This window comes from Ptychodera flava, chromosome 3 (genome assembly GCF_041260155.1).
Source record: "Ptychodera flava strain L36383 chromosome 3, AS_Pfla_20210202, whole genome shotgun sequence".
NCBI lineage: Eukaryota > Metazoa > Hemichordata > Enteropneusta > Ptychoderidae > Ptychodera > Ptychodera flava.
In genome coordinates this window covers 34922545-34946614 of record NC_091930.1, presented here as the reverse complement: position 1 = coordinate 34946614, position 24070 = coordinate 34922545, and the positions used below count along the sequence as shown (strand labels likewise).

General features: G+C 37.7%; 2 protein-coding genes across 2 annotated transcripts in view; one reads left to right on the top strand and one right to left on the bottom strand.

Annotated features, from left to right (window-relative positions):
• The window catches only part of LOC139129887 (uncharacterized), a 34555-nt gene that overhangs the window by 3520 nt on the left and 6965 nt on the right, over positions 1 to 24070 (bottom strand). The gene's annotated exons all lie outside the window — the stretch shown is intronic.
• Positions 10043 to 15276, top strand: LOC139130249 (uncharacterized). The gene is made up of 8 exons (XM_070695999.1): positions 10043 to 11685; positions 11902 to 12185; positions 12667 to 12870; positions 13153 to 13397; positions 13612 to 13891; positions 14054 to 14269; positions 14417 to 14600; positions 14882 to 15276. Exons 4-8 carry the CDS (start codon positions 13246 to 13248, stop codon positions 15274 to 15276), a joined length of 1227 nt encoding a protein of 408 aa, XP_070552100.1. The 5' UTR covers positions 10043 to 11685; positions 11902 to 12185; positions 12667 to 12870; positions 13153 to 13245.

Genomic DNA, 24070 nt, shown 5'->3' with positions numbered 1-24070 from the left:
ATCGCACAAACACTTTCATACAACTGCAACAGTTATCAAGAAAATTATTTCCCTCAACTTACTCAGTCCATGCACCTATTAGCTAGAGTTCTTTATTACCACCTCGATTTGAGTAAAATCAGTGCATTGATTTGAATGGGAACATCCGGGGAGATAGTGGGCTGTGTGAAAGATATACGGACTGGTTTCCATAGTTACCCGGTCTGGTGAAAGCCTTCGACGTTTTCAACGTAAAGTAGAAAGAAGCTTTTTTTTTTTTTTTTTTAAATTTTTATTTACTTTGAAGAAAAAAAGCGCACAAAACGACAACAAAACAATACATAACACAGAAAAAACAGGTGTACGAGGTAAAGAAGCTTACATTACTATGGGCACAAACATACCCCATTTCGTATTAAATTTCGTTTCACTTAAAACTTTCTGTTCAATGGCCATTATTTCTTTTACCTTCTTAGTGAAGGATATTAAAGATGGTGTAATTTTTGTATATCTGCTTGCATACAATAGATATTTCCCATAAGTATGATATGATTCAGTACATTAGAATCACTTGGAGAATCTAATATAATGGTCTTACATGAAAATGACACACTTACATAGACCTTCAAAAAATTTTCTATAGCTTTCCACAACGTTTGTGCAATTTCACAATGCCAAAAAAATGCTCTACAGTTTCAATCTGGCTACAATGTTCACAAGTATTATCAGTTCTTACTTTATTTTTGAAAAGGAAGAGATTTGTTGCTATGATACGATGAAGAACCTTAAACTGGAAAACTCTAAGCTTTTCCTCCTTGGTAACTTTGTAAGGAAGATGCCAAATTTGTTTCCAGTTTACTTCTGTATCTTTAACATAGTCCATTTGCTCAAACTTAATCTCAGCAGTAGGTCTTACAAATTTTCTTTTAACTAGTAACTATAAAAGTCCTGTGATTTACCTTTACCAATATCCACAAACAATCCTCTCACAAATATCTACATTTGAAATGTGGTTACAAGCAAAAATTAAATCTTTCATTCTCTTGGTATGGCATTAATAATGCCCAAATACGTTACAAAATCAGTGGAAACACTATATTTACTAATAAAGCTAGCATATGACATGAATTTACCATCATCATCAATAAGATTATGAATATATACGATGCCCTTGTTAATCCACTTATTATAACAAACTGATTTACCTTCAACTAGAATATTCTCATTATTCCAAATTATCTCTGAGATAGCATCTTGAGGAGTTGTAGGTAAACTATAATTTTGTAACTCTTTCCAAAATCTCAGAACATCCCTGTAAAACAAGGGGATGATGGTTTGCATTCTATGAATATTGTAATTACACTTCAATAAAATTTCAATCCCCCATAAGGACGGAAATAAAATTTGGGTATTATTCCCCATGAAGCAGTACTTTCAGCAATACGTACGGCCCATGCTACTTTGAAGGCCTATTTTGAATTTCAATGTCAATCATACGTAGTCCACCCTCTTCCAACCCTCCAATTAGCGAGTCATTTTTTATATGGTGTTTCTTTCCCCTCCACAAAAAGCTGAACAAATGAGACCTTGTACAACTTATGTCCTTATCTGGAATTGAAATCGAATTCAAAACATAAAGTAAGTTTGAGACTCCAAAAGCTTTTAAAAGTACCACTTTTCCTCTAATAGAAAGATCTCTTGATTTCCAAATATTTAACTTGTCCCACATTTTTTTAATTTTACAACTGAAGTTAAGATATAAATTCTTTGAGACATTGTGGCCTAGAAAGATACCTAAATACCTTATTGGATCATTTGTGGGTGTTATTTCATCCATCGCTTTCCACTGATGTTTCAAAGTACCCAAAAGCAATAATTCTGTCTTCTCTAAGTTAACTTCCAACCCTGAAAAGCCTTTAAAATGGCTAAGCATTGACAAAGCAATTTTAACAGATTTTTGATCTTTTAAAATTAAAGTGGTATCATCTGCAAATCCAGAAATGGTTTGTTTTTGCCCATTTGGTAGTCTTATACCTTCTAAATTACAATTGGAGCGAGCTGCTATAGCCAGTAGCTCTATTGCTATCACAAAAAGTGCAGTAGACAGGGGACAACCTTGTCTAATTCCCCTTTGTAATTTGAACCAACCAGTAGAGTGACCATTGTTAAGAACACAGCTTTCAATATTATTGTAAAATACAGATACCCATTTCTTAAAGGAATCTCCAAAATTAAATAAATCAATGGCTTTGTTCAAAAAATTCCATTCTAAGGTGTCAAACGCTTTAGTGAAATCGATAAACATCATTGCTGCTGGTTGCCCAGTGCTTTCACACAAATCTATAATATCTGAAATTAAGCGAATATTGTCAACAATTTTTCTTCCTGGGATAAATGCGGACTGATCCTCATGAATAATTAACGGCAAAACATTTTCCAATCTTTTGGCAATACATCTACTAGCCAGCTTGTAATCAGTATTGAGCAGAGATACTGGTCTCCAATTACGAAGCTGGGATAGGTCTTTGTCAGGTTTTGGTAATAAAGTAATGACAGCTTGTTTTTGTGAATTTGAGAGCATTCCTCTGTTATAAGCAAAGTTCAGAGAGGCTAACAAGGCAAAACTAATTACTTCCCAGAAAAACAAGTAAAACTCTGGAGGTAGACCATCACTACCAGGAGATTTATTTTTTGGAGCTCGTTTAGTGCTTTAAAGATCTCATCCTTTGTCAGGGGACCTTCACACAGATGAACTTTATCTGGAGGCACTTTTGGAATATTTGAATGATTGAAAAAAACCATAATCATCAGATGTATCCAAATCTACGGATGACGAAGAATACAAGTTGGAATAAAATGTTTTTATCTCATGCAAAATCTGTTTTTCACCTTGAATAAGGTGATTACTCACTCTCAGTTGACTTATTGTTTTCTTAGTATAGTTTCTTTTTTCTAAATTTAAAAAATATTTCGAACTCTTTTCACCTTCTTTATACCACTGTTCTCTAGATCTGACAGCTGATCCCTTCACCTTTACATCTGTTATCTTATCTAATTCTATTTTTACAGACTCATATTGATTCAGAACCCCTTCATTAAGATTATCATCAATTCTTTCTTCCAATCTATGCAATTCTATATAAAGTTCTCTTTCCTTATCTTTTCTGTCTCTGGCTTTCTTTTTTGAATATGTAATTGTTGAATCCCTTATCTTATATTTTAAAAAATCAAAAAGAGCACTATCACTTAAGTTTGCATTCTCATGTATTGTTTCTGTAATCAGTGTATTCATCATTTGCGTGTATTGTGTATCTTCTAATAAACTGCAATTAAATTTCCAAAAACCTGGGCCTCTTCTGCTTGTTGAGATCTCTAATGTAAGCGTTATTGCATCATGATCTGATTTGATGCTAGGAATAATATCACACTGTTTTACTTGCTTCTGAATTGAAGAAGGTATAAAAAAGTAGTCTAAACGGGATGCCGAGTTGCCCCTTCTCCATGTGAATCTATAAGCGTTTGGATTGCGTATTCTAAAAATATCTACAAGGCTAAGAGTGTCAATAAATTTATGGACCTCACTTCTAAAAACATTTCTAGTGTCAAGAGTCTCTCCTCGTTTGTCCATTATTGGATCCAACGTAATATTAATATCACCCCCTACAATAACTTTACTGTGAGGAAAATTTGCATGGAAAGCTGCTGATGCACTTTCCAAAAACTCAATTTGCTCACGTTCTTTGTTTGGGACATAAAAACTTGCAATAACAATCATAAAGTCCTCAATACCGATTTCAGCATATACAAATCTACCAAAAGTATCCTTTACAACACTGTTGAGGTGAAACTTAAACTTTCTATGAAAAAGAATAGCAGTACCACAGCTATTATTTGTCCCATGCGAATAAATTATATCACCACCCCAGTCCGATTTCCATTTGCATTCAACTTCCAAAGTACTATGGGTTTCTTGCAGCAGGATAATATCTGCTTGTTGTCTTCGACAAAATCTGAAAATAGCTTTTCGTTCAGTATATTCCCTTATACCTCGTACATTAAGACTAACAATTTTTACAGACATTCAACAAGAAAGAAAAAAAACACAAAATAGAACACAAAATGCTGCCAAACAATGAATTCAAGAAAAAAAAAACAGGCAGCCGGAAAGTTTTTCCGGAGAACAAATTTCAGTTTTCAATTTACAAAACTTGAAATGCTGTTGATAGTACTATCGGGATATTTTGAGTGTTCAAGCAGAGTACATTTGTCCGTTTACATACAGTTTTCCATTCCGGAAAGACGGCTTCTTCCCGTCAGCGTACGCTTTTTCATGACCTCGCCGAGAGACCGCTTCTTTTGATAGTCTTCTTGTATTAAGTCCTGCGTTACAAAAATACCAGTTTCTTTAAGCGCTTTTCTTGCTTGTATTTTAATCTTCTCTTTCACTGGTTGGCTGTAAAATCTCACTATGATATATCTGTGAGAATTTTTCTTCCTTTGGCCTCGTACTCGATGGGCGTTCTCGACTCTGTCCACACCTGGTGCCATCTTGAATTTATCAACCAGCAATTCCTCGATTATCTGTTTGCAATTTTCATTTTCCGTCTCTTTTAGCCCACCAAAGCGCAAGTTGTATCCTCTACTGTGTCTTTCCATGCTCTTTTGTTTTTCATTCATTTTCTGCATATTCTGTTTCAACTCTGTGTTTTCTCGCTCCAGTGTTTCCACTCTTGACGTCAGCACAGTTAGCTTTTGTGTCAATGCATGGGCGCTTTGCTTTTGCGTTTCTACCAACTCGTCAAAGTTTACCTGTCTTTCTTCTAACTCTTTTTCCACTCTAACCACTCTTTCTGTCATGTTAGCGATATCTCCTACCAGTCTCTTCAGGTTGTTGTCCATTCTCAGAATGGCATCTCTCATGAATTTCCGAAAGTCTTCTTCACTCTGCGCTCATTGTCTGCAACTGCACCTGTACCTTCCACGTCGTCGCATACTGCCACGTATTGCGTAATTGATGGCTGCGTATCTGTTTTTCCTGTGGCAGGAGTTCTATCCTTTTATGCCTTGCTTTTAGCTAGAGTTCCTCTCTCCATCCTGTCAAAATTGTACTCGTCGGTGTCTCTTGAACTTATGCACTCTGCTTGTAGCACACTTTCGAGAAAGTTTAAGTTTTCAGCAGAAATAATTTAGTGTTCTCCGGAGCAACGTGTAGGCACATCCTACCAGTACGCCATTACAATAGCGCCCTCTAGAAAGAAGCTTAACGCTAGATGTAAATTATCAATGCATGCACTGCTATTTTGACTTTCTTAAAATCTGTTTGATGCTGGTCGATAATGGTAAAATTGTTTGAGAATGCCCTGCAAGTATTAACTAACTATGAAGAGGCATGTAATAAAAATATTATTGCCTGAATACATGGGTTTATGTGCCCTTGCAGCAACAGACAATTTGCCCTCCTGGCGTCTGTTGTTCTGACCACAGTAAAAAGTTGATGTAGACTGTATAATTGATTAATTAATACAAATTGATAACGTGTAGTGAAGAATATGTATTTTAATTGTAAGAATCTGCAATGTTTCATTTTTTTCAGTATTTTTGTTCACTCTCTAGTTTCATTGTCTTTCATTACAACGCGTTCACCACCACACTTTTAATTCAACTCCATTGGTTGCTATGGTAGAGTGGCCAAGTACAGAGGAAATTTGGGTCAAAGGTTGAGAATTTAGAAATGACCGATATTTAGCTTGATAACACCCCCTGTGCATGTAGCCACATTGATATTGATAAATTGAATTCAATTGTCAAGAATAATAACCATGATGCATATCCAAGTAGTGTTCATAAAACAAATGATAAGCAGCTGAATATCTTTTGGAGTGGAACAAAGGGATAAAATCATTTACAATGCCAGAGCCCTTAATTGTATACATGTAGCTGTTGTCACTTTCACTCTCATGGTGTTTTACAAATGTCACAGACTTTGGTTCCATGTTTTGACTTACAACTTGTGTCTGCACACATTTTGCACAAAGTCTGACATCACTATAGTAACGCTGTGATCTGACTGATAATACAATAATTATCCAATAGTATCCATAAAAATGATATGAGTCCATTAACACAAAAAGATAAGTTTTTAGATTTTGATATATTATGAAACTCCACTTTATAAGCTTTCATCAGATATGCTTCTTTGTAAGTTACGGCCCCCTAACTTCAATACTTCAAATTTGGCTCCCTAAGGACAACCTTACGAGTGACCAATGGTCCTTGCATCAAAAGTGAAGAGACAATAAACCATACGTGCAATAATAAGCTATATTAATATATCAGTATTGACTCAGAATACCATTGCCATAGATTTTTACTAATTATTAATTGAAATGTTTGAAGGCAATAAAAGTACTTATTTTCTCGTTAGGATTATTCCATTGTCACTACACAGGTACAATTTTACTTTTGAACGGAGGGGGTCATACATCTCATCACTTTGTCAGAACTGACATATAACTTGTTGTTATTATATCAGTTATGACAAAGGGGAAATCAAATGGAGAATTCAAATTACATAATTGCTGACACAAATGAACATGGTATCAATTCAGTTTACACTAAGAATGCCTTTTGATGCCTGGCTGTGTGTCATATATACCTCCTGAAATTTGCAAATATACATTTTCTTCGCCACATTTCTTATTTTTACCCAAATTATCTATACCAATGATTGATCTGAGAGCTTTCATATTTGGTATGTTTAACGTACTTATGTCTTGATTAATGGGAGCATGGTGTCATTACTCATCGATGCTATTTTGAGTTCTTAGGCCCGTATTTGTTTTTTTATCAATGAATATATTTTTCAAGAATGCTGCTGGCCTGATATGCTTTTAAGTCTAGAAGTGTTTGAAGTTTTTATTTTCCTTGTGATATTGTCAATGAATGAGAACATTTAAGTGGTTTTTACCATTTCCGTCAAATTAAAGAAACTGACCAACAGATATGTATGCTGCATATTTATACATTTATAAGTCCCAACAGCCATGACAGTAGAGCAGTTTGTCACAGCTTTGTCTTATTTGGTAATTAACAGGTGAAGAAGCTGCTTGTCCATCTTCTGTTCCTTGTGTCGATATTTGAGTCTGTATCAAATTATTACTATGAATTATTACAGAAGTGGTACATGTACCACTCTGCAACTGATGAAGGCTTTACCACTGTTATGTACTGGATGCAGACCATTGTTAACAAGTAACTATCATCTATATTCACTGTAGTAATTAATTAAAGTATTGGTTTGACATGCATGCTGCTGTCAGAAATGGGGACACTGATTTTACTGCTTGGAAGATGGAAATTTGAAATTCTTCTTTCAAAAAACCATATGTACTATGTAATACATCATGCATAATTTTTCCGATTACTATATGTGTGTGTACTGTGTCTGTGTGTGTACTGTGTCTGTGTGTCGTCTGCTCCACGCACACCGTGTTGTTCGGTCGCGCACAGAATTGCAACATCTAAGTCGGTTACAGTGACCAACTCTTTTGGGTTAGAAGCAGTGGCCGACTGGTTTTGTGTGAGGCCTATCAGCTAGGCGATGTTGCCGTGAGTGTGTGGGGGTTCGAATCCCGTTTGGGTTATAGTAAAAAACTTATATTTATTAAACCACATTTTATTTATATCTTTCAGAGTGATGAGACCATCTGATTGCAGTACAGTAAAGATCAATGCAGTGATACTTAATGGTACTATGATGAATCTGCTGTTGAAATTCAACTTGAACTCTGAGCTCTCTCATCTGTTCCTAAGAAGGGATCATCAGTCAGACGAACAAGTATGGATCTTAGCTTTCCCAAACTTAGTTCAGTCAATGCAGGTATACCCTTCATTCTCCTACCTCAAACAGCCTTTCAAACTTCGCTATCCACATATTGATAGTTTAGTGTCCCTCATTAGAGACTTGGGCCCTGGTTGTCATCTTTTCAAACTTGGTTTGCAGAGGGCGTACAGACAGCTCCCTGTCGATCCTCATGATTTTCACCTGCTCAGATACACCTGGCGCGGCTTGCTTTTCATTGACCTGCGTTTACCATTTAGCGTGTGTTCCAGGCCATGCCACAGCTAACATGGTTATTTCTATGCATAAGCTAAGGCTTTAGAGCAGTCAACTTTTTAAATGATTTTTGTGGAGCAGAGAAACCGGCACTATCGCAGTCTGCCTAAATTTCTGGCCTTTGGTCTCTGCTCTTTGAACTGGGCCTTGAGGAAGCTTCCAGTAAAGCAGTCCCCCTATAACATATCTGTCATTTTTAGGTGTACAAGTGAACACAGTTACAATGACCTTATCAGATTGAGAAGAAAGACTAACAGAAATTTCTGAGCTTCTTTCCAGCTGCATGGTCAAGCAAGAAGAAGGCAACCCAGCATGAATTGCAAGTCCTCATTGGCAATCTTTCATTTGTTTCTTGCTGTGTCCGGGCAGGGCGCCTTTTTATCAGCCGCATGCTCGACACCCTTCCTTCTGTTCAGTCTGCACATCATTATATTTACTAAACTCACAGTTCCACAAAGACTTAAACTGGTGAATTTCTTTCAATATAATGAGGTTTCTGTTATTCCAGACATGGACTGATCCTCCCCTAACAGTGTTGTATATACACTTGCCTTACAGGTTGCAGCAGATTTTCAAGATCACAGTTTTTCCACACACCATTTCCAGACTTTATTTTACAGCAATGTCTTCCAATATACTGCCTTAAGATGTTGGCGGTTGTAGTGGCTGTTCGCCATTGAGGCGACAAATGGAAAGGCTTGTGTGTTTCGGTGTACAGTGACAATACAAGCACAGTTACGTGTCCTAAATGCAGGGAGGGGCCGCAATTAACCCTTTCCTGTCGTCAGCGGCGCAGGGCTTTTGTTATCGCAACCACTCAACACTTTGAGTTTAAACTGCACCATCTTGCTGGCTCGCACAATCAGCTTGTAGATGGCTTGTCCTGCTGGCATCTGAGCAGCATCTTTCGGACTCATTTGACGAGCTCACAAGAAGCACCCCACTTCAGGAAGTGTCAGTGCCTGACTGTTTGTTCACACGGAATGATTCATTCTAATTTATCAACAGCCATCCAACAGGATTTGGACGTACTTAGTCAGGAGGTCAAGAATTCTCGGCTGGCAGCATTTCCTCCTGGCACCTGAAAGAATCTGCATACTCAGTTTTGCTCTTACCTCAGCTTTTCCCTTCATTACGGTTTGCAAGCACTACCAACGACTTCTACAGTTTTAGCCCTGTATGCCCAGTTTCTGAGCAGTGTCTTTCCGCAGTACTTTTTCTATTTCCAATTATATTTCAGGTGTAAAAACACTGCATATTCTGACCGGTTATAGCCTTGAGGCATTTGAATGCGTAGGCATTAGAAAAAGCAGTGTAAAGATTGCCTATTACTATTCGAATGCTTAAAGAAATGGCCACCTTCATTGATTTTTCCAGCCAGTTTCACCAAGTTGTTTGGTGTGCAATTTTGATTGACTTCTTTGCTTTCCTGAGGAAATCTAATCTAATGTTCCTCCATCTAAGCAAGCCTTTGACCACAATCACCATCTTACAAGGAAAGATATTGTAGTTCACAATTAGCATGTTATGCTTCAACACTCAGCAGTGCGCTGGTCCAAAACTTTAACCACGAGCATATCCGTATACTTTATGTATCCCATAAGCGGCTGTTCCATGCAGTCCTTTTTGCCCAGTGTTGGCAGTCACATATGCTCTCCTCATTACCTGCTGCGTGAGATATGCCAGCTTTTGTTTACCCTTGTAACGGGAAGTTAGTATCACTGGCTTGCTCATCGTTTTCATCAGCTCTGAGCAAAATTTTGCAAGGGGTTAACAATGATAGTGTCCTTCATTCAGTGCACAGTTTACGCAGGGGTGGAGCCTCCCTCAGCCCATGCAGCATAGGTTCCCACAGACCTGATTAAACTACATGGCGATTTGCGTTCAGATGCATAGGAGCGCTATATTAAGGTTCCCTTCTTGTCCATGCGGGCCTGTCAGTGTCACACACGTATGTTTTATTTGCCCGATAACGAGAATTGAGTTGTGCGCATGCGCAGGTTAAATTAGCATAAATCAGAGGTCGTGTCCTCGTGACTGTATGCAAAACACAGACGCGACCCCCTAGTAACCAGCCGTCCCCCATCCGTTTCTACCGGTTTTTATCCAATAAAATCGATCAAAGACATATCAATATTGTGTCAAAGTGTTCTTCAGAATGTGAAGTCATGAATAATAATGACCTTTTGCCGTCAAAACATGATCGGCGCGAAAATTTGACCAAGCCGGCGATGCAGCCAGACAGACGCCTTGCCCGGTGACAGCTGATGTTGACAGACGTGAGGTAGAATTTAGACAGCAATTTTTTTCACTTTCTTGAGTTTTTCAGCGAATTTCATACAGCTAGACAATTAGACTAAGTGACCTACTTTGCACTCGTACCTAGTTCCTGTGAGGCTAATTTTTTTGAAAGGAATTTCTGGAAAAAAAATTGTTCAGTGCAGCCGACAGTTTTCTCGTTGCTAGGCAACTTTCACAAGTACGCGATTTGTTTTGGGGTATCGATTTCATTTTATTACTTCGACCTCAGCGTAATCTAGGCAATTTTTTTCCATTCTTTTCAAACACTTACCTAATATTTTCGCCAATCTTCCTTTGTTTTGTCTAAAAATTATGTCGGGTTTTGATTTTCACCAATGTTGCCTCGGAAAACTCTGTCGTGTCTGTGGGTCTAGGGCCCAAAATTCAGTGGCTGACCTCCAGGAAAAGAAACCCAAACTGTGTAGTGATTACCGGGATCAGATTTCTTATACATTTGGCATTGATATTGGTGCTGATGAGGCAGACGTTCATCCCAAACACATATGTTATTTGTGTTATCGACGTCTCCTCAATATAAGTGTCTACTCTGCGGAGACTTTCAAAAATGAATGGGCCCCCCACCCAAGGGTTGGAATATGCCATGTTTGCTCCCATTTTGAACAACAGAGTAAAGGGGGTCGACCTAGGAGGGCGAAAAGGGGCAGACCCATAACAAAAAAACAAGACCATGCAACTCATACTGATGATATGAATAACACAACCATTGCGACAATACTAACAGAGGAGGGTAAAGTGTTTTTACAGGAGCAGGCTAAAAAGTCACCCAGTTTTGATTGGCCCAAGAGCTTTAGTCCAATGCCTGACGTGGAGGGTGACATAAAATGCAGTATTTGCCTTTCCTTTATTACCAAGCCACTGGAAACTCCTTGCCAGCATATCTATTGCAGTGACTGTATAATTAATGTATTTTTAACTGAAAATAAATTATTTGTTAATTGCCCATGTTGTATAGAATCAATTTCTTGTTTTTCAGTCAAACCAGCAAAACTTTATTTTTTGAATATTTTACGGTCTCTGCCAATGCAATGCATACATGTGCGCAAATTTGTAATTTCCTTCACCTCAATGAACACACATGTCAACCGGGTCAGGCAAAGTCAAATGCTGAAAGTTCATCACAACCAAGGCAGGCATCATCTGATATTCTTGAGAGGCCGCTGGAGTTACCCCTTACTCCTGAGTTGGAAAAAATGGCAACCCACCTGCTCAAGACTAAATTGAACCAGTCTGCAGATGGTAAGACTGCCATATATAAAACAGGTGGACCGGTAAGTTTAACACTATATCTTCAGATAACTAGTATTTTGAATGGCAACTGACCACACACATTCTTTTGTCAAGAAGTTGTTTTTTTATTCCACTTAAATTGCAAATGCACATCACTTGCATTCGTTGTATAGTTGTATATTATTTTATTAGCTAATCATATTGGCATGCATCCTCAGCTTGTAATTTACTAATACACAAATGCTTTGATTGTTCAGAAACTTGTTGTTGTCCAGAGCCACCAGCCACGTGTCGCCACCATTACCGCCTCCAGAAGCACCATAAGAAAACGCTCCAATTATCTGCAAAAACAAAAAAGAGACAGAATTAGCATGGGGTCATGTGGCACACAGCAGCAGGATGAAATAAAAATAGCAGCAAAGCAGCAACGCATAGACCAACTGTTTGCAAAGATTCCCCGGGTCTCTATCAGTAGTGAAGAATTACTAGCTGTAAAGTCAGATCTCGGTATTACCTGGAACTCAAACAGAAAGTTAAAGAGGTTAGTTATGGTTATTATGTTTGCCTGAAAAAAAAAAAGAAATGTTACATGTATGACATCTGCAAATGATATTACACAGGAAATATTGTTTGCACTAACAGTATTATTAAAACTCCATTAGCTGCAACTTTTGGCCATGTTTTCAGTATTTTTGTTTTGTGTATCAACTGCAGTTTCTGGTGTGAATCCCTCAAGCACAATGAAACACCCTGAATTAAGTGTAACAGTACAGCCTGCATATGTGTAGTGAGAATAATTATTGTTGAAAATTGAATTCAAGCCTGGACTAGAATTCATGTTGTCAACAATAACAGTCATTATACATACGCAAGCTGTGTTGACACACGGAATACTGGGCATTTTGTGCGCTGTAAGGAGTTGGTTAAGAAATTGCAGTTGATACACAGAACCAGAATGCCAAAACACTGGCCACAATTACAGGTATGTCCCTTTAATACATGTACCTTCTTTATCTAACCAGATGGTTCAACCACTGGGGAGTCAGAAGTGGTGGAGAACAGCAGATGAGAAGAGATAAAGAAAGCATTATAGGTGACAATTTGGTGGCTAAAAATTTGCCTTTCTTGTTCACTGAGGAGAAAGGAAGAATTGAGAAACTGGCTCCCTGTGTCTACGCAGACAGTCTCCCACGGAAAGTGCTACAACAACTAGATGAAAATGATAGGCAAGTAACCTTTATGTCCAAACAGTTTATAAGAATTATTTTGGTTTCTGGTAATGGATCTAATCTAAAATGAATGTGTGTACTGTACAATCATGTGACATGTGCATCAACACATACTGGTACAGTGTGACTCGTGTTTCCTTGTACATTTACCGGTATATCCAAAACTTTTGTTGAGCCGCTTCCATGTTGAATTCTGGACTTCACCAGTCTAGCTAGCAGTTATGATTTATTCACTGTATTCAGAACTTTCACAACCCTTAATGTTCTTTTTTATTGTAGACTAAACTTACTGTCTTGGCATGGAGGGAAGATCCCCCAGGACGAAGTATGGGTGAAACTTGGAGGGGATAAGGGTGGGGGAGCTTCAAAGCTATGTTTCAACTCGGAAATGTCCCCCACCCAAATGCCAAACAGAACACAGTAGTGTTTTGCTTTTTTGAGAGTGGAGATACCTTCCAAAATCTAAGTACAGCTTTGGATAGATTTAGGGAGCAGCTACAAGAACTAAGGGCTCTGACTTGGAAGTAAGTTGACTTTCCAGCACTTAACTTACATTTTCTTACATGAATTTTCTTTATTTAGGCTTCTAGGGGCATTTGTACCTACCTTGTAGTGCATAAACACTGGACTAGATAATACATTATTCCAATTGATAATCAATCAGTGACCTTCTCTTTCTTAAATATTTCATCATATTTATTTAATCTATCTACTCCCTCTTTTCTGTTGTTCTGTCAGAGACAAAACCTTCCGTCTGTTTGGCTTCGGAGACTACGAGTATCTGTGTAAAATGTATGGCCTGAGTGGTGCAGGTGGGAGGCACTTTTGTTTGTGGTGCCTTATTACCCAAGACCAGTCACAGATTCCTCGAAAATTACGAGCATCCCAACCAAGATCAATAGAGGGCCTCATCAAAGACCATGCTGACTTTCTGAGTGAAGGCAAAGGCAAACTTGCAAATGCAAAGATGTACAACAATGCTATCAACAATGTCATATTTGACATCCCAATATCACAGGTAAACAAGGCACACTGTTAAAAAACATTTTGTTCTTCATTAATATGGTTATGAAAAAAAATATTGAGAGCTAGCTCATTAATCAAGATGACAGATAACAAGTCTTTTATAAGTACAAATATTTCTGTAATTTCATAAACCTTCGATGGTTTTCACAATTAGGTATGTGTGCCAAGCTTACACCTGGATCTTGGTATATTTTTACGGTTCTACAACATGTTCGAGAATGAAGTGGAACAGTTACAGAAGAAAATAGACGCAAGTGGTGACCTAAACCTAGTACAAACCCTTGATAAAACCTTACAGAGGATGAATGTCAAAAGGCAGGCCTACCATGGCAAGTCATTTGTTGGAAATCATGTCCATAAATGCTTGCAGGTGAGTAGCAACGTCTTCAAGTACACAAGTGCTGCACAACAAGCACTCATGCAGTCATTCACCTCTTATATATCAAGTCAGTGAAACATGTGCAAATTATGCAAAACAGCTTACCTTCTTTATCACCTATGGTCTTCATTCTGGCAGGAAGGTAACATTGACCTCTTAACAAATGCTGCAATAGAAGAAGTGAAACTGGTTAGTCCTGCTTATCAAGATGAAGTTACTACTATATGTACGAAGTACAACAAGCTAATGAAGATGTTTGCTAAATGTCATGCTGGCTACAGCAAATGTGATTACATGGAATCAGAAGAGATTAATGAGTTGGGTATGTCAATTTACAGAAGCATCTGAGTATAACACAATTTAAGGTGTTGTCCAATGATTATTTCAGACTTTTTTTTTCAAAATGATATCAGTAAATGTGTACACTGCTCACTTATCTCATACATCTTTATGTCTTAGATGGCAGTTACATTTGGATCAAATATAAGAACATGCATACTTTAATAATTACACATTGGACTACAATTGTACCTAAAGTTGAGATTCAACGTTTTCTTTGCTTAATACATAAATGATAAAGACTTGTTTTCATTTTTGTTTCAGAAAATAACATTGATTGCCTGATGGCATTTTACAGGGAGGAATTTCCTAGTGCCAGAGTGTCTCCCAAAATGCACATATTGGAGGACCACACAGTTCCCTGGATACGCAGATGGGGCTTTGGCTGTGGGTTTCATGGGGAGCAAGGAGGAGAACATGTACATTCTGATTTGAATAATATTAGATATAACATTAGAGGGTTGAGAGATGACCTTGAAATAGCTAGGTGTCTGATGAAAGAACATTGGACGCAAGTATCTCCATTGACTCAGAAGTACAAGCCGAAAACTGTACGGAAAGCACTAAAAAGTAAACATAATGATGAAACTCAAAAGAAAGGGCTTCTTTTCTGGAGAAGTAGTGCTTACGGTAGAATGGTTGAGGATGTTGTTTGTTGATTTAGAGAAAATTTCAAAGAAGTTTTAGTTCTAGCTCAGTGATGATCATCTGACTGTACTACCGGTACTGTAAATGAATGTGTAACAGGTCCAGAGCTTGATAACTGAAAATTCTTGTTCAAATTCTGTAAATAATAATGCAAATATCTATTTCTGTGATAGGAATAAACATATCATTGTTTTCTATTCATTCCACCGGAACTTGGCTGAATCACAATGACTTATAATATATCAATAAATGTTGATGAGTAACTTACCTGCTGGATGACGTTGCGATGAACCATTCCATACAGATTATACACTTGCACTCTGCCATTCAATATTCAGTACAATTACCCTCAAAGAGCTCAAAGCAATTTCTTTGGTACTTTAGCCACAGTCTAGGACTATAGTAAAATATCACAGAAACTCCTCTGAACTCTATAACTGGCTGACAGTAACTACCAAACAAGAACGAGTAGGCTGGTTGTTCGATCCAATGCAAGTCTTGTCACCTGAAATAAAAAAAAACCCAAAAAACATGTGTGTATGACAATCTCATCTCCACTAGCTAGGATATCAAGCAACTCCCTGGTTATTTTTGTTGGGTGTAATTTTATGATTCATGATTGCACAATGATGGAACATAGTACAATCATGCATTATAAAATTACACTCAAGGATTAAAATAACCAGGGAGTTGCATGTCATCCAAGCTAGTGGAGATAGGATTGTATATGACAAATCATTAAAGGGACAAAGTCGCCCATTTTTCATGAATTTTGTTTGATACGAGATACTACTTATATTGTACATGTTTGACATGTTGAAAGATACTGAATGAATAGGTGACCATGCATATGTTCAACCCTGGTTTTAGACAAATTAAACGAAACCAGTGCGAACATGAATTAATTGTCATGACCATTAATTCATTTTCGCGATGGTTTCATGTACTGTGTCTAAAACTGGGGTCTAATATATGCATGGTCACCATTCATTCAGTATCTTTCTACATGTCAAACAATATAAGTAGTATCTTGTATCAAACAAAATTCATGAAAAATGGGCGACCTTGTCCCTTTAACACATTATAAAAAATAAGTGCATAGCGTGTCATTTCAACTAGTCAGATATACATCTGCCTCACCTCACCACACACACACACACACACACACACACACACAAACACTCACATATGCACACCTTCAGGAGATCTGGGAGGGTCTGTGAAAGGTAAGTTGAACCCCCCCCCCCCACACACACACACACTGGTCAACTTGATCCCATATCAGCAACGTTTCTGAATTGCGCAAGTCAGGGGGTCGAGTTGTAAAAAAAGAAAAATCATATGAAAGTCTGTGTTTTGACCCTTTGCCGTGATGATCATTCTACAATATGAATTGCTTCTACTAGTACTACACATGTATGTTCAATTGAGTTTCCCCGGTGCACTGCAATTTAATATCCCTTGTACGGCAAATTGAACTAATTGATATCGACTGCATTCCAAGGTTGATGAAAACCATGACCAAAACATGTATTAAAATAAAAACATGATGCTTGTACTCACGTTAACCCATGGTGGAAAAACGTACGGGACCTGCTGTCACTACGTACGTGCTGAGTTACAGTGAGGACATCTACAAGAATATAGAAGGCATCTGACTCGAGCAGCCCGTATTTTCGAGTGCCTAAAATATGAGAAAATCCCTATATTTTACTTCTCAAATACCGAGAAGAATACAAAGTGAAGGTTTGAACGCTTTACAGAGGGCAGTTGACCGAAGCCGTCACAGTTTTACCAATAAACGATAGGAATAATCACTTCCGGTTTTCGATCGCCAAGCCGTACCGTGCACTAATGTGTCGGTGACATGCCCAATGAGTGACCCCAGTGTTGGACATCAATCCATGACATGCCTGCATGGCATCATAGACTTATTTTGAACCAAAAGAGAAGGCAATCATCCCGTAAAACGAGAGAAACGGGTTGCTCTACGTGATAAAATGATGACTAGGCACAACAATTAGACCGAAGACTTGTTCGCTTACCTAAATTATACGCCAACTTCAAGGGGTGCAGCGGCGAAGGAAAAAATTAGCCGCGCATGTGGTTGGTTGAGACAGCAACACTGTCGTACGTACTTCCAAGGTCACAATGTCTTCATCTCCAAAAACTCAAGAACGTGAACTTATTTACCGATGATACTCATGAATTTTCAAAAAATTCAAAATATGACCGTTACACCATTTTCGCTCGGTAAAATCAACAGCAAATGCGATTTTCGTCCCGTTTTTTCTGAGCAATAAGAAGACATGTGTGTAAACATCATTATGTATTCAAATGACCTTTACCATATACGGATAACTTTATTCCATTGGTTAAAGTAAGGGCAGGGAACTGTTGCTAAGAGTGGTTGCTATGTAATTTGCATATGATGGAAGCGTTGAAGCGCGCATCGGTTGACGCATGCGCAAAACTCAATTCACGCCGAAAACATACGTGCACAGCGCATGGCCCAAATTGCCAGTCATTAGTAGTGTCACCACCTTTCAATGCCGATGAATCGCTTGTTGTTGCAGTTAACGTTCATATACATCATTTGTTGCTTGCCTTGAGGTCAGCCTCCACTTTGCCAAGTTTTAGAAACATTTACTCAGTATTTTTATTTTTCACTGTGATCTTGGGTACTCTCATCAGACCCCTAGTTTGCCTTAAACCCTCGTTCTATTTCCGCATTGGTTTTTTTGACAGAAGACTTAGTTTAGTATGTTTTATTTACCGCCTTGCCATTTTGTCAGTGCTTTTTAATGTCTTCGCACTTGTTATTTACTTCACTTTCAAAGCTGCATTACAGTTTTTCTCTCAATGTTTCAATCCAATTTGTTCATGTGCATTGTATCTTTTTTTTCTTTCTTTCTTTCTCTTTCTTTCTCTTTTTTCTTTTTCAACTCTCTGGCCGTTTTTCTTTATGCTTGTTGGAGTCTTAATAAAGTACTTCCGATTTACTGCCAGAGAGTTGTTCGTTGTCCTTACTTGAGCAGTAGGTGTAAATTATTAGTGTGTCATTGTAGTTAATTCCACCTAAGCGTAGTGAGCCCTCTGTCATCAAATTATTGCGCATGGTCATTCCTCTTTGCTCAGAGTTGCTGTATACTCCATCAGGGCGCTCACCTTCTCCTGTTCAAGCCCACCTACAGCTCCCCTTCTCAATCATTTTTTTCAAGTACCACCGCTCGCTGTATTGTTATTTTACCTGTCTTGTTACTTAAAGGTATACAGTCACCTGTAATCGAAATATGCCCATTTATGTTGAAAGGAGCGTTCCTTGGTATTCAAAATGCCCATGTGAGGGCGCTATTTTTAAAATGCAGCCACCTGCTTAAAATCTGTGATTGGTTAGATTTTTCTTGCCATGGTAACTGTGGCAAAATTGGAACAGGTGACAGCGAAACCGTGTACTTTTGCTTGTCATCTTTGTTGGAGTCTTAATAAAGTACTTCCAATTTACTGCCAGAGAGTTGTTTGTTGTCCTTACTTGGGCAGTAGGTGTAATTTTGGAGATTTGAAATTCTTCTATTATAAAACTATGTGTACTATGTAATACATTATGCACAATTTTATTAAACCACATTTTGTTTGTCTTTCAGAGAAATGAGCACATGATTGCAGTACAGTAAAGACGAATGCATTGATACTTGCTCCATATATGATGAATCTGCAGTAGACATTCAACTTGAACTCTGAGGGCAGTATTGATGATAGTGACCATGGAAAGAATGCCAGCTAGCCGCCAGAGTCTTGAATCTTATGGTGCTTCTGATGGATATTCTGATTAAATTGTGATGATAAATCTGGAGTTGAAACTCTCATGGATTCAGAGGGCAGTATAGTGATGATGGCGACCAAGGAATAAATGACAACTGCTACCATTTGAAACTGATAGTGATTGATATTCTGATCAAGACACTCTCATTCACAACCAAAGACATTCCACTATTCATGGCTCTAATGAAGGTGACATTTGTGATCAAAACCTCATAGCTTTGAAGAAAAAAATCACACTGTAAAATGAGATTGATCAATTGTACATTTTAAAGAGACAGTGTATGCCATCATAGAGAGGAAAGAAAGTGAAGAGCTGTACCTCACATGTAAACATACAGAATAGAGAAATTGACAATCTCAAACTGTCACTTCAGTACATTTTCGTTTTCCTATTATCTCCACTTCCTAGTTTTTTCTACTTTCCATGCAGGTCTTAAAGGGTCAAAGTCTCTTTCTGTGAAAATCATTTGCAATACGTGTGTCTCTTTACACACAATGACTGGCCATGAGGGCAATAGCATACGTCTGTACCCCGAGGAACAGTGAGTCACCCCAGAAAACAGACTGTTTCCGGAGGCTGAGGGGTGACTCACTTGCCTGAGGGGTTAAAGACGTATGCTGTTGCCCTCATGGCCAGTCAATGTGTTTTATAACACACCTCATCCGCAGTCATGTATGAAAACATAGCATACACAAAACTTGTCACATGTAGTCTACTCTAATCATGGAAGTCTTTTTTACGTCCATGCACTAATGTAATATGTTGGAGTGGTTCGGCAATGAAAGTTGTTACTGACAGTGTCGCAATACTTCTGCAAAATGTTCAATGCACCATTGATTATCATTTTCATTTGTTTTGAGTCCTTGTTGGAAACCAGAGCATTCAGTTCTTCTTCAAAAAGTAGGATAAACCGAGAAATTTCTCGAACATCGTTTTGCTCGGCTGTAGATATCATTGTTTACATTCCTGTTTGCACATGCGCAAATGTCATTTTTGAAGTCAACGGGCATCATTTTGCAAACATTTTTGCCTGGCAGGCAACAGTTGCAACAAATGATGCCTGATATCGTTTACGTGGATCAGCACAAAAATAAGGTATCTCACATGACTATCAATTGACCAAAACACAGACTGCAGATGAGGTGTGTTATACAAGATACTGATTTTCTGTATGCTTAATTAAGGTAGAACGCACCTCGGGGACAGACATTCGGACTCTCAAACTTTTACAATTCTCTTCTGATATACCACATGTGGGGGTTCATTTTAAAGCTCTTGGTGAAAGAAAACTTTTCATCGGCTTAGTTTTTCGAAATTCGAAAATTTTTGTTTTTCTCCATAGAGTTAACACAGGGATGGCGGCCATTTTGAATTTCTAATATCGGTAAATCTTGGGTAATTTGTTTCTCTAGTACCAAAATTTGTGCGGTGACCCCCTATTTTTATTCTTGATTTTGAAAGAGAATGATTGAAAGATTCCTTGAGGAAAGTTAGAGCAAAAGTTTAAGTCTTTCACTTTCGAGGTGCATATTACCTTAATACAAGATGAACTGTTAGGGCTCATGTTCACTCCCAACTTTACTGAAGATATGCTGTGATATGTATTATACTTCAAATGCATCATTTTTAGTCAATATTGACAATTGTATGATGATGTCACTGCATGTCATTATACGCGATATGAGTGAGGTCATCATTGTAGTTTTCATGTCTTAGTATACTACTTTTACTTAGAAGTAGAAGGTCATTGTAATGTTCAAGACATATCCATCTTTTTGAAATACAAGTAGCCAATCAAGGTGTTTTGTACATAATCACTATAAATATAGCTTGAATATGCCAGGACTGGAGATCAAATCATTAACATGACTTCTATAGTATTTTCTAAAGTTACTTAATGCCTTGTTAGTCCCAATGAACATCGTCCGGGGCACTTATAGGTTTGGTCGTGTCCGTCCGTCCGTCCATGCGTCCGTCCGTGTGTCCTGCATCCGTCCGTTCACGCAGATATCTCAGAGATGCCTGGAGCGATTTCATTCAAACTTGGTACAAGGATTATTATCTATGTCATACATATGCACATCGATTTGTTTTGTGATCCAATCCAATATGGCTGCTTGGTGGCCATTTTGTTTCCTGTATTTGATGTTGGTGCGTCCGTTCACGCAAATTTCTCAGTGATGCTGGGAGCGATTCCATTCAAACTTGGTACATGGATTACTCCACATATTATGCATATGCACATTGCTTTTTGTTTAGATCTGAACGAAAATGTCCGCGTGGCGGCCATTTTGTTTCCTATATTTGATAACCTTGCGTCCATTCACGTAAATTTCTCAGCGATGCCGGGAGCGATTGCATTGAAAGTTGGTACATATATTAATCCCTATATCATATATACGCACGCCGATTTGTGTAATGATCCGATGACAGCCATTTTATTTCCTGTATTTGATATCCATCCACAGGGTCTACAGGATTCATCCACAGGGGCTCAAGGATGGCCAATTAAGAGATAATAAAGAATAATGCTATGTCAATGCATAGGGGCTGATGAATGCAGATATCTCAGATATGCCTGTGCCAATTCTTTTTAAACTTAGTACAAGGATACTACACTATGGCATACATATGCAGGTCCATTTATATTGGTGTGGCATGCATAATTAGTGCTAATTTGCATAATTTGGGATTAGAGCACTGTTTCTGGTACGACTGTGCCAAATTTGATGAAACTTTGTACAGATGTTTTTCACACAGAGTTTTAATATCACACATTGACATATGTCAGTATTGCACAAATTAATTGCTAATTTGCATATTTGATGAATTTTTATAATTAGGGTGATGTCTAGGCAATAAAATGTCATAAATATGCGTAAAATAATGACATTGTTACTGTTCCAAAATTTTAAGCTACATAGTCTATTGGCGCTTTTGGGATGTGTATCTGTCTGGCGTCAGTGTGTCTGTCTTTCTGTCCGCCTGTACCATTCATGTATGTGTATGTATGTATGTATGTATGTATGTATGTATGCATGCATGCATGCATGAATGCATGCATGTGTGTATGTAAGTATGTATACATGTAATGCATATATGTATGTATGTATGCATGTATCTATCTATCTATCTATCTATCTATCTATCTATCTATCTATCTATCTATCTATCTATATATATATATATATATATATATATATATATATATATATATATATATATATATATATATATATATATATATATTTATGTATGTATGTATGTGTGTTTTGGATGTATGTATCTTGTCTTACTGCTTGCTCTATGTAAGGGAACGCTCAGTTATTATGGCTGGGGTGGGCCGGCAAATTCTTCCTGTGCATCAGTCAAAATAAGTGAACCCCCTACTCATTGAACCACAAAATTGATGACCCCCTTTTCAGATGACAAAGAAAATCATGCCCCCCCTCCTCATTGCTTGAGTAAAGCTGCACACACAAACACCTCCTGAGGGAGAGCAATGAAATTCAAAAAAAGACTCAGATTTTTTCAATTGGCCCCCCTAAGAAACTCACAGTGCTCTAACCTTCAAATCTCCCCTTCTGACATGCTATAGTTTTTAAATCTTCCTTAAAAGTATTGGAAACAAATTACAAGTGGATCACGATTTTTTTTCTCGCATGCATTTTTGAAGAATCATGAAATTTCATGCATGCCTTTTGGGAGGGCAACCATTTTTGCACAACTATTAGAAGGCAAAATGTGGCTGATATAGTGCTTTGTCCTAAAATATCAAATCATAGTACATGGGAGTCTATTGGGCAAACTATTAACATTTTCCCATAAAAACAACCTATATCTGTACATTTACACATGTTTGATGATTCATGTAAGTATAGTTTGCTTGCAGTGGCAGGTAAAAAGTGCATGTGTGTACAAAAATTTGATATTTGGATTTAATTGATAATGTTGATTCACTATACATGGTAGTCTATGACAAAACTCTGAATAAGTTCTTTTTTGAATGCCAAAATTGCTGTACTTTTGCATATATAGATGATGGATTGTGGACATTATTGTACTTGCTATTTCACGGAAATGTTGATTCACTGTACATTTGAGTCTCTGAGAAAACTATGAATATTTTTTACAATGCTAAACTAGCTAAATCTGTGCTTTTATAGTCGTTGATTATTGATACAAATGAACTTGATTCAAATAGGGTGTTTCAAAGTTCAGATGTGAACAATAATTATGATATTTGAATTTAACCTAAAAGTATTATTTCCCTTTTCATGGTAGTCTACAGGTAACTGTTTAATAATTTTCCTGATAAAACTTGCTATATCTCTAATATGAAAGTAATAGGAATTGTTCATTACCCTTAGTGAGCTCGATTTACAAGAAGCCAAGATGTTCATGTGACAGTTAATTATACTGTATTCACATTTACAATGAAATGACTTCAGAGAATTAAATCATGCAGCAAATCGTACAATTTTATTAGTCCCCGCGGACGAAGTCCGGCGGGGACTTATAGATTGGGTCCCGTCCGTGTGTCCGTCCGTCCGTCCGTCCGTCCGTCCGTCATCAACAGTTTCTCAGACACTGCTAAACTAATTTTGTTCAAACTTGGCACAAAGGCATAGCACTATGACCTACAGATGCACGTTGATTTATTTTGTGATACGATCCAATATGGGCGCGTGGCGGCCATTTTATTGCAATTTTTCATGTCTTTGGACCATAACTCAGACATCCTTGAGCACATTCTGCTCAAACTTGGCACAAAGGCATAACACTATGGCTTTCATATCCATGTCAAATTATTTCGCGATATGTTTCAATATGGGCGCGTGGCGGCCATTTTGTTGCGATTTTTCATGTCTTTGGACCATAACTCAGACATCCTTGAACAGATTCTGTTCAAACTTGCCACAAAGGTATAACACTATGGCCTACATATGCATGTCAAATTATTTTGTGATACAATCCAATAT